Below are 21,858 nucleotides of genomic sequence, written 5' to 3'. Positions count from 1 at the left end.
AAGAAAACCAAATTGTTTTGATGGTATATTCTTGCTGAACCTATAAGAATAGTTAAACCATCATGGAAACACATTGTTGCACCATTATGGACCATCGCAAGTTTCCATCATAGTATCATAGAAATCAAATGTTATAACGATCGTGTGGAACCATCATCCCAATGTAGGAATTTGCACTGATTTATGATGGTTCAACATAGCAAAAAACCTAATTGTTTTGATGGTATATTCCTGAGAACCAACAAAAGTTCCAATTGAACCATCATAAACCATCACGGATCATCATGGAATGTAGGTCCATGAGAGTCAAACTTCTCTTGATGATTAACCATCATAATATTAAATTATCATTTTCCATCATGAAATGATGGATGTTTGTTGGCATATCAAGAACCATGAACACATAATGGAAAATGTTGAAAGATGATGACCATCAAATAATGTTGTTGGACCATCGTGTGTCGCACTGAAACCAACATAAACCATCAAATTTTTTCGATGGGACCATCAAGAATTTTGATATGGGTATGTTATTATAAAAATAATTCAGGGCTCTCCCTCATATTTTAACTAGGAATTAAATTTTTTATTGAACGTTATTTGCATTTTCTGATTCATTTTTCTTATCGTCCGAAAAACAATACTTAAATCCCATTACTTAGAAAGAAAAGGACATTTGGTGGCACTTAATAAATTTAACTTCGAATAAGCCATTTAATTTCAACTTCATGATCGGTTTTAATGAAAGACAATATTTTATGTTGAGTTTTTAAATTATAATTTTCAAGGAAGCATTGTGCGCTGCAAATAATTTTCAAAGACAAAAGTGCATGCTATTTTTTAAATTTGTCCTTTCAATAAATTATTTTTTTTAATCACAATTGAATTTCAACCGGCACCACCGGGAAAAATAGCATACTGTAATCGAAATCACTCAAGAAAAAATATATAAGTGGAACTAAGTGTGATAAAACATATAATACCAAATCATCTAATGATCGTATCTTCACTTTCTAGAGCTCATTCTTAATGATTCTTAAGGAAAACTTCAAGTATGCTAATTAATTGCTGCTATATTTTAAGCAACGAAATCAGGCATGAAAACCTACTTTGCCTGAATAAATATAAGATTTTTTTGATGGATTTGGATTCCTAACTCCTAAAATATAGGGGGTAGTCGCAATAGGGGAAATAGCATCCGAATAATTTGATCAGAAGAGAGATCCAAAGTTTGGACACCTTAATGCTAAGTTTATTTTTTGTAAAATATTATAATCTCGAGGAACTTTTTAAGCAATTGAAAAAGCTTTACGCACACTTGTAAAATTCATTTTTCCAAGGATGCAAAAAATAAGTTTTAGTAGATACTCATCATTTTTTATTATTTTATTTAATATTAGAAGAAAAAATTCTGCATTTATTTTAATGCTTAAAATTTTTTGCATGATTTCAAAGAATATAACATTCCATGGAGAAATACAAATTTTGTGTGAAATCGGTAGAATATTTACTCAGAAATCGAAATTTTAAAATTTACTTTTTTGTAATTTGATTTCTCAAGATCTAGTCGACTGATTTCACTCAAAGTTTGTATATTGCCATGTAAAATTATATTCTTTAAAATAATGTAAAAATTTGAGTGCATTAAAATGTTCATTGAGTGCATTAAAATTTCGACTAATGTTAAATAAAAAAATAAAAATTTATGAATATTTACTAAAAGCTATTTTTAGCATGGAATTATCTTTGGAAAAATGAATTTTATAATTGAGTGAAAAAATTTGTCAATTCGTTTAAAAATTTCTTAAGATATGACAAAATATACAAAAAATAAAATTAACATTTAGGTGTCTAATACTTTGTATCGCTCTCCTGAACAAACTATTAAGACCATATTTTCCAAATTGCTGCTACCAACTATATTTTGGGGGTTAGAAATTTGAATCCATCGAAAGGAAATGGTTTCTTTACTCAGGGAAAGAACTTTTTTGTTTTTGATTTTGTAACTCAAAACATCGTCTGTACTAATTAATTAACACATTTGAATTCATTCTCTCTAATTATTAAGATCGAGTCCTAGAACATAAAGATCCGATCATTAGTTCAAAAGTTTTTCAGAGTGGTTCGTTTTTTTATTTTGTGCACTATACTGGTGCTCTTTTTCAACCACGTAAAAACTTAAATCCTATTTGATGAAAAAAAATCACATTTTTTCGCTATAATTTCATAAAAGGCAAAACTTTTTAATCATATAATCGTAACATCTATTTGCAAAATATTTATATTTACATCGATTGTAATTTTAACTAAACTTAACTATGTCAAATATCTGAAAGGTCTGAATTACGTTTGACTGTTATAAGGATATTCATAGGAACCCGTAGGAATTTCAACTTTAAATTGTGTTCATTAGTGTTTAAGTGTAGTGACTTTTGCTGCAATGAAAATTTCCAAGCACGTTTTAAATATGTGAATCGTACAAGTTTCTGAACACGCGATGTAGACATAATATCAAATATAAAAAGGAATTATAACAGAAAAATGAATAGATATCATAAAATTTTTCATTGTGTGGAATAAAATTTTTGCTTAAAGTTTAGGAAAGAAAAAGTGAAAAACATATATAAAATTATATGTGTTGGTGGAGAATTGAGAAAAAAAGCATGGTCAAATCTGCCATAATATGGTGAAAGTTAGTGCGTTTCTTGCTCTATAGGAACACCTGAAAGATCGGTAAATTTTACCAAAGCGCTTTGGCTTTAATTCTGACAAAATTAACAAAAAAATATGGTTTTATAATATAAGAAAAAATTTGCTAAAAGTGATAAAATTTGGTAATTTTTTCATGATACCTTAGAGCACGGCATGAAAAACATTTATTCTGTTAAAGTCACTTCTCAGTTTCGTATTATTTACTAAATGTGTGGTAATAAGAACTATAATATTGAAAACGGGAAGATATGAACCGTTACCATGTGAGCCAAACAATCACCAAATGGAAAGTTTAAATACCATATACTTTTGTTTTTACTACTGAAATTATTTATATACACAGGTGGTAAAATTTGGTAATTTTTTAAATATGCTATATATATGCTTTTTTGGCAGTGAGCAGCTATCATACAATGAAACTTATCATTGATTGACCAATTTAAATAAAACTACATTTTAACCTTTTTTCTTTTCTCTTCAATTTCCCTTACTTTTTCAGCCATGAATATATAAGCATTGCATTGTTATTCAATTGCTCAAAAATTGTGCCTTTTTTTTAGAGATCATGTGCAATGATAAATAAAATATTTTACTTATTTTTTTTTATAATCTGGTTTTTCTTTTATTTGGATACCTATGCACAAATATTTCATGAGGCAATTTATCGTATGGCAATAAAATTTTTAAGTATCAAATACCAAATAATAACATAGAAATAAGGAAGAAAATGTAGAATATTCGATAAAAACGCGTTTAATGATATCATTCCAAACTTTGAAGTACGCCGTAATCTCACGTCATAATCAACCTGTCAAGGAATAAAACAATGTGACATATCCACACTTTAATCTAAATACGTCGCAAAAACAATTAATATTTCTCCGAATAATTTATAACACGTGACATTATTGAAGATAAATGATATTTTAGTAATAATATTTTCAGTTCAAAATGGTAGCATAAAATAAAAGAAATTGTAAAAAAAAGATTAAAATAATTTTGAAAATTTCGTAATTCAATTCATAGAAAATATAAATACATATAGACGGAGAAAAAATCCTGGTAAAATTACTACTTTGCATAGAATAATAAGAAATTCTAGTTTTCAAAATTATAGATTTTATTACTACATATTAAGTAAGAAATCAAACCTGAAAATAAATTTAACTAAATAAATTGTTATTATGCCACATGCTCTAAGGTATCATGATCAAAATTACCAAATTTTTCAACATTTACCAGATTTTCTCACGTATTATAAAAACATATTTTATTTGCTAATTTTAGAAAATCATTACCAAAGCGTTAATTACCAACTAAAAACTACCAAGCTTTTTGATGTTTCCGTGGAGCTAAAAACGCTGTAAATTATGTAATATTTTTACAGCTTTGACCATATTTTTTTGCTGTGGGTAGTATTAAAAATATTTTCACTAAACGAAGCTTAGGGAGCTATCTATTTTAGTTCGTTTAACTCAAAGGAAATTTTAACAATACTAAACTTTTTTAAATTTTAAAATAATAGCGTAATAGAATTTTTCCGAACTGTGTACTTGATGTGATGAATGCGCCAAAAAAAATCAGATTAGTTTATTTATGAAGTACACAATCTAAAATTAAATATTATAAAAGAAAAGAAAGATACAATTTCATGTGTGGATCAAGATTTTTGTAGAGGTTAAAATATAAATCTATTAAAAATGTTTGAAATGTTTATTACATTCACCTTTCTTATGGATATAAGAAGTAATAATAATATCTGTTCGCATTCTGCTGCGTTCGAGTTGATTAAGTTAGTAGTTCATGCTACATTTTCATCCTTTTAATGAAATGATATGAGCAGTTTTAACTTTATCCGCAACTTGTACAATCACATCTTGAACTGATTTGTTTTAATAAATCATTGAAAAATAACAATTAATAAAGTCGTATATGAATAGAACCCTACATTAAAAAGGAAGTAAGTTAAGTTTTTAGGTATTGTGATTTTCTAAAATTAATGTGAAATTTAAGAGCATAAATAGAATTCTACAATAAAAAAGGAGTTTAGCATTTAAGTTCAAATAAAAGTTTGTGAATTTAGCCCAATTGACGTTTCTTTAAAATTTTTGTTTGCAAATGGAGTTTGGATACATATATTTTTTACACATGCAAAAACAGTTAAAATTTCTAAGTAATTTTTTTTCTGCTATGCATAAATGTATTAGAATAGCTTAAAAGTAAAATTTATAATGCTGCTTTATTTGAGCATTTGACTTTGAATATATTATTGTTATTACTTGTATTTACAATTAAAAATATATACTTACCGATTTATGAAAAGACTTTTTTGCTACATTTATAATTGCTTTCTTTTAATTGTTGAAATGGAGATTTTTAAAATTTTATAGCTGGAAAACGGTGAAGGTTTAAGTAACAACTCTTGAAGCAAATTCATGTGTCAGGGCATACATTTTTTTCTTAACAATGCTTCTATTTTAGCACAAAATCCTTGCAATATATGGCACGACAAACAATAATTTGGTAAACTAGGCAGGATACCTAGAAATCTCATAAAATTTTTCTATGAATGAAATCATCTTCCCGAAATGTCTGATTTCAATCACAACTTGAAGTCAATGAATGGCGTCAAAACCTAAAGAAAAATACTGCCACATGGACGTTCTATCAGCATCTGTTGGAAAAGTTTTGAACTAAGTTCGAAAACTCCGGGAGAAAAATTTTTTTCAAATGATTTTGCAGCTAGACTTTTTTAATAACCATAACTGTTTTCTTGCTTTAAGTTTTTGAGAGATGTCAGTGTAATCAAGGAATAGACACGCTGTAACTTTTATCCTTTTTCCTTTTGTAGGGTTCAGAAAAGAGCAACTCAAGTAAAAATTCATCAACCATTAACCTCCAGGTATGTATATAAATTTTTTTAACTGAATTATAACAGGAAGAATAAATTTGACATTATTTAAAACGAGAATAATTTATTTAAAACGAGAAATTATTTTTAGATTAGTTTGTAGATATGTAAACCAGTGAAAGCTTTGTAAATATTTTTTTTAAAATTTAAATGACATTATTTGTCGTTTATTAATTTAATATATTTTAAATGATACTGAATATGTAATTTAATAAATTAGTCATTTAAAGATAAACAAAAACTCATTTGTTTACTCTAAGTTGTGTTTTTATCTCTATCATAAGCAAGATAAGGGACAAAGGTCTGACTTTTGCTAAATTTATAAAATGCATAAACATTAAGTATTTATTTTATTGTTTTTTGATAACTATTTGTTTAGAATAGTATTTTAAGCAATATTGAATTTTTTATTTTTTAAATTTAATTAAAGGTAATTCTTTTGTAAGTTTAAGTGTAGCTGGATGTCATAATTTTGTTTAATTTTATGACATAAATTTCTGCATTATCATAAAACAATGGGTTATAGATTTATGGTTCTCTAACATGAACTGAAATTGTTTTATTTCTTGATTAGTGTTAATGTCCATTAGTCATATAACACATTATTTAGTTTAAGAAATTCTTATGTATAAGGTGGACCGGAAAGTAATGTCGTTTCGGTGCATTTGATATTTGTAATCAAGATTTTATTTTTAATCAATAACGTATTCACCCTCGTTAGCAACAACCTTTCAATGCCAGATCGAAAATGAATTGAAATGGATCGAAAAAAAATGAATTGGTTTTCAAAACTAACGAATATTTAATGTGCTGAAATGACATTACTTTCCGGTCCCCCTAATAATTATTTGCTTAACTTTTTCAGTCATTCTTTTATTAATTTAACTTTTATTCAGTGAATTTATTAACTCATTCGTTCATTCCAGCAATTTTTTCTTCGCAGCATAAATTTTTCAGTTTACTTTTAATTGTTTATTCCTTCACCAATTATTCAATTGTTTCTTCTTTAATTATTTAATTCTTTTCACTTTTACTCATTATTTTTGATATATACCCCCATTCATTTTATAAATTTATTTGGTAAATCATTCATTTATAGTTTTATTCACTCTGTTGATAACATATTTAGCCAATAATTGATGCAAACCGTTTTTTTCATTATTTTATTAAATGATCATGTAGTTCTTCAGAATTACATTGTTTTACTGTAGTAAGAAACTAAAAGAGACGGTTTCTGATTGAAATTTTTTAATTATAAATACCACTTTTCTCTTCACATTAACATTCAATCATGAAACTGTCCCCGATTTCTTACAGTGTACAGTGATTGAATTTTTTCACGTTCCGTATATGCCCCAGGTTTAAAAAATATCACTGCAAAATCATTGACCCATGCAATTTTAACTGACACTAATAAAATCAAATCATGAAAATAAATTTCTTCGTAAAGAGAAACGTGATATTCCTGTACTAGGTATGATAATTCATTTCTTTCACTTATGTATTTTAGCTTTTTCTGTTAGAGTAAATTAATATCTTAACGAGAGATAAGAATTTTTGACACGATTAATGGATATTATTTTGATATTTTTTTTTTCCTTAAGATGTAATTTGAAACTTATAAAGAAGGTATGCGAAGCATTGTACATACGTGCTGAGAATGACGAAACAAATTTGTATGAGAGCATGAAAGAAAAAACAAGATGCTTATCTATTAGAAAATCAATATTGCAAGTACTATAGTAGTTATAAAATTTTTTTTAAACAAATATAATAAATCTTCGTCAAAACTATTGTATCATTTCCATTCAACTCCGTTCATTTATGACAAAAATAAATGCACCTTACTGTTTAAAGTTCGAAGAAAAATGTCGCAAAATATAAGTTTATATCTAATACATAATAGATAATTTCTCTTATAAGTTTCATTCAATAGTGTATTTTGATAATTTTATTCTGTAAGGAACAAATATATGACCAAATATAATAGAAACCATATATAACGAAAAGCTTGGCAAATAGAAACTGTTTCTTAAATCTAGTCATTCGCTAAATCTGAATTCTATTTGAGCCAATCAACGCATTGAGCTGATAATTAAGACATGGTCAGTGTGCGGGTGGGTAACTACTTGGATCAGTCTGTGAAGGGTTCGAAGATGTGTGCTCTTGGCCCTTCTTAAACTGTTCTACCGTAAAGTGCTCAACTTCGCGCGCATGTTGTCGGGCTACCAAAGCGGAGTTATCATCCCCTCTACAAAGAATCAAAATTGTGATAGCAGGTCTTCGGATCGACCTCAAGGATACCCCTCAGATCGTCGCCAATAGCCCATTGTGTAGCTCTAGCATTGTGTTGCGTATATGAACTGCAACAACAACAACAAAGATTTCAACAACGTCAAGCACTGCATAAAAGTATGAAATAAAAACTTACATTGATTGCTTCCAGAATACCTTTATTACAAGTAAAAATATATTAATTCAACTTTAATTTACAAAATTTTGCTTTATTTAATTTTTACTGTAAAACACTTGATGCATTTTCAAAATAAAATTTAGTTTTTCAAGCTTCAAAGCACTATTTAATTTTCGTAGTTACATGTATATATCTTTGTTGTAAACTTTCTTCTCTCGAATAATTAAATTTACTTACCTTTCAAACTTGATAATTTCCCTCCTTTATTTGTGACATTCTTACCCTTGTTAAAGTCATGAGAAAAAAAATGCATAACATAATCATGTAACATAATTATATTAAAATAACATGAAAATAATTATAACCCTCTATCGAACAAATTACTCCATTTTGCTGAAACTGTAACTGTAACAGGATCGTCATAAGTGGGTCCTACTGTTCTTCCATTATAGTATTATCAGAATATCATTTTATCTTAATGCATGTTTCAAATTATCATAATTGATAGTAATTAACAATTAGCTTTGATTTAAATGTCAGCATTCTCTTGAAACAGGATGAAAACAGAAAATATTCAGAAGAAAGCGAAAAGAGAGCTCAGAGATTACGACAACTTCTAGAAGCAGCAGAAGCAGAAAGAAGAGATTTGGCAACAAAATTGGAAGAAGAACGCAGGTTATTATATGACATTAGTCTCGAAATTGCCATTTTTCATTTTCACATAATGAAACCGAGATAAATTTTACCTTAAAAGAAACTATGGTTTGAAAGACAATAATATTTACCCAGAAATATTACATTCAGATTCATAGATGTTGCATAGAAACCGAATTATAATTAAACGAATTGCTCTTTTTTAATTCATATTTATTTCATCAAATTTTATTAACTTTTTAAAGTTATCTTTTTTAAAAAATTCTGTTAAATTATTTTTTTTCTATATTAAAAATTCAATAATTTTTTAAAGATATATAATATACATTAATGTAATATTTTAACTAAAATGCCAAGAAATATTTTTTAAACAAAAACAAATATTTAAATGTATCTAAGCGAATTGTTCTTTCTTGATTCAAATTTATTTTTTCAAATTTTATTAATGCTTTATTTATTATTTTTTTTAAAAATTCTAGTAAACTATTTCTTATTTAATATTTAAAATTAAAACTTTTTTAAAGGTATATAATGTACATCAATGTAATATTTAAAGCAAAATATCAAGAAACATTTTTTTAAACAAAATCAAATTAAGAAATAATTTCTTCAATTTTCTTATAAATCAAAATTTTTAATTGATTTTTTTTAACAAGAAATAGTATTTTCAAAAAAAAATTCTGTTTTATTTTTAAAATTATTTTTATTATGCTATTTGGCAAGAAATGTTAATAAAAATGCGTTGTTTTATTGTATTGAGTAATAAATTTTTTAAAAGTTAGCAAAACAAAAGGAACCAAGGAACTTGGGGCTCGTAGTAGGACGCTCAAACCACCATAGTTGTACATTTAAGTCCAGGGTAAGTTAGGAAGTTTTATAAAATAACCACCGCCATGACACATCAAGTTTTTAAGATAGAGTGAAATAAGAAAAAGGTGAAATTAAAATTGCCTTTCTCCTGACAAAGCTACTAGCTCCATATTTTCCAAATTGCAATCCTTTGAAATTATGAATTAGTATAACATGGTGTGTCATTACGACAGCCACTATATAAAGCTTCCTAACTCAATCTAAACTTGGACGTACATCTTTCCTGGTTAGAGCATCTTAGTACAAACACTAAGGTTCTTAGTTCGAATCCTGCCCGCAGCAAACACACATCTCTCTCAAACATTTCTACCTCCGCCTGCAGTTTGCTCAAAAATGAGTTTATTCTTTTTCAATTTTCAATACAGGATTCAAATTCAGGTATATTTGTTTTGGTGCTATTTTGAGACAGTTTCGCTCAATTTTGAGAAAATCTTTTTTTTTTTTTTTGAGCCGCAATGGATAGAACGTTCGCCTTCCAAGGAGATGAACCGGGTTTGAATCCCAGCGGTGGCTAGTCGAAACGAATACGCATTCGGCTTGCAGTGCTGACGCGAAATATCTTCAGTGGTAGACGGATTATGGGTTAGAGTCCCTTTGTGGTTATGCTAACCGTGGAGGTTAATGGGTCTTCCTCTCCATGTAACGCAAGTGCAGGTTAGTTTCATCCTCTACCGAAAAGTCCTCCACGAAGGCAACATTTCTCCCAATACTTGATCCAAGAATTCCTTTGTCTTCTGGATCGGGTTCAAAATTACAAGGCAACGGAGTTGAGCATTAGTAGTCGTAAACCCAAAAATTGGATCGGCTGTTCAACGACAGTTATAAAAAGAAACCTTTCTAACAGTAATGTTTTCTAAAACTAAAACGTTAGAGCAAAAGTTAGATCAGGTTGCGTAAAATACAAATGAATTTATTGAAAATTTTAGACAAGTGAAGCAGAAATGCAAATTTTTCTATCTGGAATCTTCAGAGGGAATCTAATTTCTCATGTATATATTTTTTAGCACCCAAATAAAAATTAAATGTTAGAAACTTTTGCTACCTATTTCATCAACTTATTTTTTGAACCTATTTTATGTACTCTCTAAAGACTTAAGCTAATATTAGTCTCAATTTATTATAATTAGCGATCTTTTGCATTATTAGATAATATGCGTATGAACATGACTGGAAAATAAATAATTTTTTATTAATTCTACTTTTATGTTGCCTAATAACTCATTTATAATGTGTGGATAAACTTAATTACTTTTGTTTCAACTTTGAAAAATAAACTTTATAAACGTTATTTATGAGGTATCTGACGCTAATGTATTTTAATGATATTACGGTCAATAATTTTCTTACAAATGTATAATCAAAAATAATTATAATACAATAATGGTATGTTTCTCATTAATCAAGTAGTTACGGGAATAAAAAAAATGCTAAGTTATCAATGTAAGGTATGTTTTGTTGCTTTGGAACACCTGTCTGAATCATAAAAAAATAGCAATTATGTAATTATAGCCTTTGAATACAAGAACAACCGAGCAGAAAAAGCACGTTTGTGTCTGAAATAATTCGTTCAGTTCTGAATGTTACAAATTACAGCAGTATTCGTGTTATATTTCTCTGAATGTAAAAGACAATAGTACTGAAGTCTTAAAATAATATTTTTAAAAGTTTCAAATAAACATTTCCGTGTTGTTTTTAAATTCTTTTATGAATTTTAACTTACGTTCGTTTAAAAAAAAAGATTAATGCAAAGTGAAATAAATAAATGAATCTCTAATCTTTTAATAGAAATTTATAGTAATTCATTTATTTTTCTATCTTTTAAAGAAAAAAAATACCATGATGTTTTGATTCAGCAAAATTTTGTCTGTATTTTTATAAAAGTGAAATGTTATAAAAATTCCTCCCCTTTCATTGAATTTAATAATTTTGAAATCATAAATAATATTTTTTCCAGAAAAGTCGAAGAGCTCGAATTTAGAATAGAAGAGGAATGCATAGGAAAGGATGATATTGAGGTAAATGAGTTTCTTTTTTTTAAATTTTTACAATGATTTCAATTTTATTAAGGAATTGGTTTCATTTAAATAAAAATTATATTTGTTTTTTTTTTATTTAAGGTATTTAACTAGTTTCGACAGCTATTTGTTTGAAAGTATTAATTTAAAATTTAAAAAAGAAACTAGTTTGTTTTATTATGTGTAAAAACTAGTAACTGTGTAAAACTAGTATAAAAAATTATTATTATTGTTATTTTTTAAATTCCATTTTTAGATTAAAAAAATAAGACATCTTTCTATATATGCTAAGCACAGTAAAAAAAATTATATCGCCTAAAACCGAATATACATTGAGGATTTTATTAAGAAGACTATCAACTATGTTTTGAACTATAATCTTAAAAGAGGCCTTGATAGCCTGGTTCGTAAGGCAATGGACCCATATCCAAGAGATCATGGGTTGGATCCCAGCCTGCCGAAGACTCCCCGTGTAAATGGTGACTGATGCATGTTAAATCTGCCGAGTCACAAAGTCCTCCATATTCCCATAACAAATGATACCTCAGGGTGTACTGATCCAGGCGTTTCCTTGTCTTCTGGATAAGCTAAAAATTACAAGGCTACGGAGTTGAACATTAGTAGGCTTACACCCAATGTTGGGTCGGCTGTTCAACGACCGTTATGAAATAAAATATATTATGATTTTAAAAGCAAGTGCATATGCTTCTGAGTTAGGGATCAATGTATTTAAAAAAGCAAATTTTAGAAATTTTCGCATTGTCTAAGCGAAAAAACATGCATAAATAATGAAATTCTACTTTTTTTTCTCTTAGTCTGTAGTTTAAAACACGCGTGCTGTAATCATAAATGCTCATGAAAAATTTTGGATAATTATTTTGAAAACAACATGAGATATAGTGTTTAAGGTGGTGTAAAATGGAATAAAAAGATTTTGCGATAAAAACATTTAAAGAATTAAAATCATTAGTCTATCCTCTGTTATCACCTTGCACAAAAACTGCTATAACTTTGTAAATAATTGGAATAGAAACAAAAGTAAAATATTCAAAAGTACAGGGATTCCAAATTTATAATAAACTCAATTTTGAAGGTTTGCCCAAAGTCATGTTTTTGCATAGTCAGATACCTTAAAGATTTTACGTATAATATTATTCGTCAGTTATTTTATAAGTAGCTGCACGTAGTAAAAAATTCTGATACATTTACCGTAATTTTTTATAATAATATTTCTGGTAAAAAAAAACAGAATTTTGGTAATTAAACTAAAACATGCGGTATTTAAGCCATTTATTTCTTAATTTTTCTATTTTTGTGGTAAAGGTTTACCAAAAATACTGGTTAACAATATAAACTCCATAAACGAATTATGTCAGCGTTGTGGTTGATGCAAGCCGAGAGCAGAATTCACGTGACCAGTCAATTCGAACGCAGCTCACCTTAATGGGAGGCGAGCGCTCTGTCCATTGTACCACGGCAGATTTGGTGCGTAGTTATGAAAAAAAAATTTCAACGTCCTTAGCTTTAATGTCTTACTTATTTAAATTTTATTTCAGCACAAAAACGTGTAAAACTATATTGACCCAACATTATAAAAATGTCTGGAAATTTAACATACCGAAAAAGTATATCTAAAAACAGATAATAATCAGGTGAGTATTAGTTTGACAATAAAGTCGAATAGTAATTTTACTTATTCGATGTTCAAATCCATAAATAACTTTTAAAAAGTAAGAACAAGTCAAGAAAATAATCTTAAAATGATTTTTAAAAAAAGTTATCTTACGTTAAGCAAAATTTAGTGGAATGAACTAGAAAATAATTAACAGTTTTAATCAGTTTATAGTTATGGCAAAAAGCAGAGAAATACTGTTTTGTGAGAAAAAGCTTTAAACCATTAGATATACAAAGAAAATCCGTAAAAAAAAATTTAAAAAAAAAACACGATTTTTTTTTGCATCGCCTGGCTAACGATTAAAAACAGAAAAAAAATATGTATTTATCTTTGATCAACTTTTTTTCTGTAGAATTTACAGCTCTTTTTTACGGTGCACATACACTGTGTAATACCACGAAGACACCTAGATCATGTTTCATGATTGAACCGATTTCTCAGAAAGAGTGACCATTAGATTTCATAAATAATTTAATTTTTATTGCTTATCTATATCATTGATTATAATTCCTCAACTTAATATTCTAGCCAGCAAGCTACTTTTAGCTGTGATGCAGGATATAAAATAAATTACCCGTTCATCAAATTTTAATTAATTCCATTATCAGTCATTATGATCACTATTTATCTGCATGAAGAGAATATTTTAATTGAGATTGCATACATTTTTTTAACAGTCTGAGAGAGAGAAGGAGAAGAGGAGGATTGAGAATCTGGAGAGAAGATTGGATCAGGAAATGCGTAAAAATGAGATGATATCAGAAGGTGCCACTCCTGTAAGAATATTTGCCAGCTCATTTATGTAAATCGAATCACTTAAAAGAACAACGCTTTTTCTACATGTATTAGCTCCCACGCTTTAGTTTTACACAATAAGAGCATGGTTACATCTTTTATTTTGTTGGGTAAAACTGAATTTAGACACCTGTTTTTGTTTGATGGTGGGATAATAATGATGCATTGTGAGNTTAGTATACAGCAGGCAAATTTTATCAGAATTTTTTTTTCACCGTGTGTGAGTACATTACTCACATGTAATTTTATATTCGAATTATTTTTTAAATAAACATTTATTTTAAGATTCAATCACTCAAATTCCTTTAAAAAGTTTTAAGAAAATTAGAAGAGCTATAAGAAACTGAAATCTCTAACAGAGTAAAATTGTATAGTTATTTTTTAAGCACTGCTGTATCAACGCAAACTGTGACTTTCTTGAATGTGTAAAGGCTCCATTTTTAATTGATTTTTACAAACTGTAGGGTGCCTTTTACATGTCGAAATGCAGAAAAGCCTTTGTCAGAAATAATATCTTTGGTGCATTAAGAATACTATATACAATTTAAGATAACAGTATAACTTAACAAGGTTTTTCAAAGCCTTACACTAGAAGCAAAGCGATGGTATTTTACACCATATATATCAGCATGCCATTGAACTATCTGCTTTTTAGGATGGAGAAACAACTTAAGGCTGCCTTTCGAAGGCTCCGTCGTAATATGAAATGATGCTTTCTTGCAAATACTAATATGCTGTATTTATAATTGATGTGAGTTTGAAACTGTTACTCATGACTGTTAGGCCACGTTTACCCTATCTAAATCCAGCGCTGTCGGTTGGAAAATGGCGCAAAATGCCAATATATAGAAAAATCAACCACAGTTTTGTGAAAATGATGAACGTTTGTGTTCTATTTTCTTAATATTTAGAAACTTACTCCAATGCTGCATTACTTTGGCTTATAGGAATCTGTAAAAACTCAGAATAAGGCGGTCATTTTGATAATTTTCATCTGGGTCGAAAAATTTCGCCAAATTTGCGATTTTTAATAATAGTTTAATAACTTTTAAAATATTTAAGTTACTTGTCTGAAGCCCAGATAATTCCTCCATCCAAGGTTATATATGTATACAATTCGAAATAATTGCATTGCTTCAAGTGTAAGACATCTAAACTATGGCTTTTTTTTAATATTTTCCTTGACGACAAGAGTTTCGAAAAACAGCGTTAAATATCGCTAATTTGGTGACATTTTTTCACGTGGATTAAAACTATCAAATTCACTACCTTATTCTCAAATTTTTAATGAGCCAAGCTAATGCAATATTGGAGTATGTTTTAAAATAATAAAAAATAGTCAACTAACGCTTTTCATCTTCGCAAAACTCTGGCTTTTAACATACTGACGGTTTTGCGCGATTTTTAGAAAAAACATAGACAGCGCTGGCTTTAGATAGATTAAACTTGTCCTAACAGCCATGGGTAACAGCAGGGAACTCACAGCAGTCAAGAAAATAGCAAGAAAGCATCATTTCATACAACAACGGAGCATTTGTAAAACAGTCTTAACTTGCTAATTAAAAAGCTTTAAGCAGAATAGCTTAATTTTCTTTTCCATTACTAGGCATTTTAAGCTGACAATGTATTACAATGCATTTTCAGCTGATGAGGTATTCAATATCGTATCAAGTCATAAAGCGAACCATGCATTCCTAGAAATTTTTTTAAATATAATAATTAACAAATTTTATGCTATATCGATTGACCCTTATATATTTTTTATAGGATAGTGTGTTGCAAGACCAAATAAAACGTCTTAATGAAGAAATAACTTCATTGAAAGAAAAACTGAGGCAATCTGAAAGCAAAATACAGGAATGTCAGACAAAGAAACTGGTGATTATAATTTTTATTTCTAAATTATTGTTATATTTGTACATATTTCATTCCGTATAATCTGTCCATCAAATTAATTTAAAAATTTACGCTAAAGAAATTTATTTTCCCTTTACGATTTTGAAACCGTTTGCAGCAAGTATGGTTATAATACCATGAGTACAGAACTATACTGTTTTTTAACCATTTACAACTAGCGTGGTCTCAAAACTGTAAAAATATTAAAATGGGGATTGCAGATTGTTTACCTGCTTTATGAGAGTATTGTATTTTTATTGTCTAGGAACTCCCGTTCTGTCGGTCATGATATTGACAAATTAGCCCTCTCGACTACAGTATGTACCCATCTGAGGGCTTCATTAGGATGGGCCTAGTTGGTGCAATAAAATTCAGTTGTTTAACCGTATTAGATAAAAGCAGTTAATAAACGTTTTTATTCACTGTTAACAGTTAGAATACAATCTTATTTATTGTTATTTGACTGCTTTGTCTGAATATAGTAAAATAACAACTAAATAAATTGTTATTGAACCATTTTTTCCCAGAAATTTCTAACAGTGCAAGGTCCCCCTTGTTTGTTTAATTATCCAAAAGTTTAATTACCTTTTACAGTTTAAATTTATTTTAAAGCTCACTATAATAAAAATGGTTTAGTTGCAAAATAAATGTATTTGGTACCATAAATAATTCATTTTGCTAAACACAGGATCTTAAAGTCAGATCTTAATGCTAGGTATTGCTAAAGCCAGAAATAATAATAAAAATTTTAGATACTTTTAGATCTTTCATGTTTTATTTTATGTAAAATCTAACAATCAAGAAGCGGTAACTTTATTTAGAAAAATTTTTCACATAATATTTCGGATTTTAATAGTATTCATATGGCTGTATTTGTTCAAAAACCGTTTTAAAATTGAGGAGCATTTTCGAAAGATTACTAATTAGTTCATTCGAAAGATTTATTTTACTGCAATTTAAACGTTTAACTCTTTAATTTAAACATTTAAACCCTCTTTCAAAATTGTTTAATTTAATTTTATGTCCTTCTTTTCTTTTTTTCAGTTCCAATAAAAAACGTATTTCTAATGTTTCTCGTCAGCGTATTCTAAATGATATTGAACACAAATAATTGAACGAGCTTTTAAAATTAAACTTTATTTCTAAATCATTTGTTTATATACTTTCTGTTACGAGGTGAATAATAATTTGACAAAAAACGAATTGCTTTGAATAATTTTTGACCCAATGATTGGATCTTCTCCGATTAAATAGATCTTTTTTTTATGGATTCGGATATTTGACCTTCTTAAAATAAGAGGTAATCGCAATTTGAGAAATAGGTGCAAATAGTTCGGTCTGAGGGCATTTTGGAACTCATCCCAAGTTCGCGAGTTTAAAGTTCTCGAGACATGGCAAAATACACATAAAGTAAAATTAACAAGGGTTCAATTGTTGGATCGTTCTTCAGACCAAGCTATGAGAACCATATTTCTCTATTGTCCCTATATTTTGGGAGTCGAAATTAAGAATCAGTCGAAGAAAAAGGTATGTTTATTCAGAGAAAGTACGTTTTTGTGTCTGATTTCGTAACTTAAAATATCGTCTGCACTAATTACATAGCACATTTGAAATCCCTCCCTCGAACCATTAAGAATGAGTCCTAGAACGTGAATATCCGATCATTAAATCTAAAGTTATTCGGAATAATCGGGTTTTTTTTCCACACTGTACAGCAAAATGGATTTTTTTTCCGTATAACTAAGTTAATTTTAACTAATCCAGTGAGTTAAACTATTTTTAAAATATTTAGGATGTTTTTTTCCAGTTATTTACTTACGCTGTATACCGTAATTTGTTATTCATGCATATTTAATGTGTATTTCTTAACTCAACTGCAATACTTTAAAATTCTAAATAAGAATGAGAATACCAGATTTTTTTTATTTGAAAACCACCATATAATATATAATACTTTTTTTTTAATTCAACATTTTGACTGGATATATCTGTTATCTAAATTTTTGCTGTCTCGCATCTCTTCAGTTTGTTTTAAATAAAGTTGAAAGCTTCCGCTCTGCATAATTATTGTACTCGCAATTAATAAGGCACCTAATAAGAAATTAGGTGGAAAAATTGTTTCCAACTTGTTCTGATAAGGGATCTCTTTAATGAAATGTATTCACTTAAAATTTCTAGTAAGATGCAATGTTTTTTTTGTTTTTTTGTATTTAACAAGCAATAAATCCATAATTATATTTTCAATTCAACAAACAACAGTATTTTCAGTTAAACTCAGCAGTGCGCTTGGAATGTTATGCTACATTTTACCTGCATTGATATGATAAATTGCGTTGATATGCGTTTAACCTGAAGTGGTATTCTAAATTATGCTGTTTCAGATATAATCATTCCATTTATAATAATAATTTCAATTTAACATGTAATTTAACATACAGCGCAACTGTTTAGATGACTTGGAATGTCATGCTACATTTAACCGGTATTGTTATTCTTCAAAATTATGTTAACCAACATTTAAAATGTAGTGGTTTCTAAATTATGTCAGTCTACATGTAATATTATTTTCAACTTAACGTGTCATAAAACATGTAGCGACTTGCAATGCCATGCTACATTTTAACCAAATTTTTATTCAAAATTATGTTGGTCTACATTTAACCTGCAGTGGTATTCCAAACTATGTTACGTGTATTCATTCAACATGTAATAATATTTTCAATTTAACGTGTAATTGAACATTTTGTTTTATTCTAGAAATAGTCACAAATTTAATATTACATTTAACATGCATTGTTATTCTATGTTATATTACGTTAAAGTTATGTTGATCAACATTTAAACTTCAGTGGTATTCCATATTATGTTATTCCACATGTAATATTATTTCCAACTTAACGTCTAAGCGAACCGATTTTGGCTTGCAATGTCATTACATTACCAGCATCATACATCTACATTTAACCAGCATTTTTATTCAAAATTATGTTGATCTACATTTAACTTGCAGCTGTATTCCAAACTTTACTACATGTATTTATTCAACACATAATAATATTTTCAATTTAACATGCAATTAAACATACTGTGTTACTTTACAGGCAGCATGAAGTGTCATGATATATTTAATCGATATTTTTATTCAAAAACATGTTGATTTACATTTAACTTTCAACGTTGTAGAGTTACTCTATTATTCTGCATGAAGTGCTATTTCTATTTCTGTTTACAGACAGTACCACCACCATCTTCATTATCTAACAGCCAAAGATCTGATGAGCTTTTACGTAAAGACGAAGCACTTCTGCAGGCACAGCTGAGTCTTGACAATAAAAGAAGAGAAGTACAAAATCTTTTAGACAGAATATCAGAGCTTGTAAGCATAGACCTATTTTACCTATATCCATTTTACCTAGACCTATTTTTATTAAATATCTTAACTCTATTTTAATTAATACGCATATGTAAGCAACTGAAGAGCAAAATATTATATGTCAGGAGTTGCGAAAGTATAAAAATTCGTCCCCACATTTAAAAGCATAGTTACCCAAAACGTAAGCGAAAACACTAGTATAGCATTAGACAAATTATATAGAAAAAATAGATGATTCTGTGTACATGAAAGTATTATATAACAAAGATTATGCATAGCTAAAAAATAACCAACTATTTTCCGACTTTTAAGATCTAGTAGAAGTCTTGGAAGAATAGTAAATTTCTGACAACTGTATTTAATTTTAGATTGCATTAAATCTTATTTATAATTGTCTAAGTATAATTTCATAAAGCAAGAAAAAAACGGTCACATTATTTTTCATTTGATAAAATGCTGGCTCATAATAAATAAATCCTGTTTCTCACATGAAAAAAATTAGTCAGAAATGGTACTGTAATGACTTTTTCTGTAAAAAAAACAGCATAATTCTGGTTAACAAAACAAAATTATGCGGCCTTTAAACCATCTATTTGATAGTTTTTTCTTATTCATATGGTCACGGTTAACTGGAAATTCTAGCATTCAAAATTATAGTTCTTATCACCACACATTTAGATAAATATGCAAAACAGAAATTTAAATAACCAAATAAATGATTTTGTTGTGCCATGCTCTAAGGTAACATGATAGGATTACCCGAATTACCAAATTTTGCATGTTTGCAAATTTTATGACACATTATGAAATCATATTTTATTGTTGATTTTGCCAAAATCATTACTGAAGAGTTTCGATAAAAATTATCCAGCTCGTTCCAAACCAATAGCGTTCCAAAAAGTTTCATTCCAAAATTATGGTAAAATATCCGGCAGCAGTCTGTCCATCGAATTAAATTCAAACTTTACAGCAAAGAGCAGTTTTTACCTGTACTGTTTTGAAACCGTTTACAAGTAGTATGGTTAAGAAACCATGAATGTAATATTATACGCTTTCTTAACCATTTACAACTAGCATGGTTTTAAAACTGTATAAAAGAAATTTATCTGGACATTGGAGATAGTTTAGAAGCTTTACAGGGCTGCCATCAACGCGTGAATGAGAGTATCATATTCTATTAGCCCAGGGTTACAAATTGGGGAGCAAAAGACACTGGACTCTATGTGTTGAAGGGAATGACCGAAATAATTTGGTGACAACGTCGGGACTCGAACCCCCGTTCTGTGGTCATGAGATTGACATATTAGCCCTCTCGGCTACAGGTGTGTACCCATCTAAAAGGAACTAATTGGCTTCATTAGGTGGGTCTACTTAGTGCGATAAAAATTTGGTTGTTTAACCGTTTTAGGTGAAAACAGTTAATATACGGATTTTCTCGCCGTTAACAGTTATTACCATCTTATTTATGGTTATTTGACTGCTTTGTTTGAATGTAGTGATTTATTTAAAGCTTTCGTTAAGGTATCTAGTAAAGGATTCAATTATTCATATATCATTCCTTACTTTTAGAATTACGATTAACACATAGGTCAGATAAGTCAGTTTTTAATTTCTGAACTTAATTTTAATACCCATTACGCTATAAATGTTTCTTTGTTATTTAGTATATCATATTTAAAATATTTGAAGAAATACGATTAATTTACAATATCAGTGAAAAATATTTATTTATTTTGCTGTTTAGGAAAAAGATTTAGAAAAAAGTAAAAGTCGGCAGTCCAGACAACTTGATACCATAGATGGTAAGAATTCCAATTCAATTGTAATTTTTTATTTTCTTCACAGTTTCTTATAATTCTTTTTATGACTCTTTAAAAAGTAAAAAATATATTTATTTTTCAATAACTCTGTATATCTCAAATAGACAGTTATACAGAATAATTTAAAATTATTTAATATGTTAGTATTTTAAAATAAATTATAGTTTTGCACTGAATGTGTTATTGGAGAAAAATATGTCTTAAAATCATGCTCTTTTATTATTAATAAGTAACTTTTAATTTATAATTGTCACAATTTGATAATTCAATCTTTTTTTTATGTTTCTACCTAGATACAATATATTTTCTTTTTTTGGCAGAGCTTAATGTTAAACTTCAAAAATCAGTATCTAAATGTTCAGCTTTGGAAGAAGAAATTCTCAGCAATAAAGAGAAAACTGACGGTATTATACTTTTAATTTTCTGTGTTATAACAAAATTATCTCATACTCTCAATACTCAATCAAGGGCTTTATCGGACGTCGCGTAAATAAGAAAGCCGAAAGTAAAATATTTTTATTAAGTTGTTTATGGCTACTGGGTGTCAGGAGTCCAATTTGAGTGTTTATTATTCTGTTATACGGGATGATTGAAATATAATTCTTCCATCTATCGGCCTTCCACCGGCCTTTATTTATTTCTTATGGTTTAATTTAGTGCGTATTTTTTATTTTTGATATTTATACATTAGCTTGAAAAGTTTTGGGGCCAACCTGTGAATCAT

General features: G+C 28.3%; 1 protein-coding gene across 1 annotated transcript in view; it reads left to right on the top strand.

The window, feature by feature from the left end:
- The window catches only part of LOC107457554 (CAP-Gly domain-containing linker protein 1), a 76,922-nt gene that overhangs the window by 27,067 nt on the left and 27,997 nt on the right, over positions 1–21,858 (top strand). Inside the window, exons 4-11 of the mRNA XM_043044937.2 lie at positions 5,564–5,614; positions 8,593–8,711; positions 11,515–11,575; positions 13,928–14,026; positions 15,813–15,923; positions 19,174–19,317; positions 21,059–21,116; positions 21,455–21,538. Coding sequence (XP_042900871.1) covers positions 5,564–5,614; positions 8,593–8,711; positions 11,515–11,575; positions 13,928–14,026; positions 15,813–15,923; positions 19,174–19,317; positions 21,059–21,116; positions 21,455–21,538 — 727 coding nt within the window. The remainder of the gene's footprint in view (positions 1–5,563; positions 5,615–8,592; positions 8,712–11,514; positions 11,576–13,927; positions 14,027–15,812; positions 15,924–19,173; positions 19,318–21,058; positions 21,117–21,454; positions 21,539–21,858) is intronic.

The sequence above is a fragment of the Parasteatoda tepidariorum genome, chromosome 3, assembly GCF_043381705.1.
Source record: "Parasteatoda tepidariorum isolate YZ-2023 chromosome 3, CAS_Ptep_4.0, whole genome shotgun sequence".
Classification (NCBI taxonomy): domain Eukaryota; kingdom Metazoa; phylum Arthropoda; class Arachnida; order Araneae; family Theridiidae; genus Parasteatoda; species Parasteatoda tepidariorum.
The sequence above is the reverse complement of the archived record's forward strand: the minus strand, read 5'-3'. Positions and strand labels throughout refer to the sequence as shown.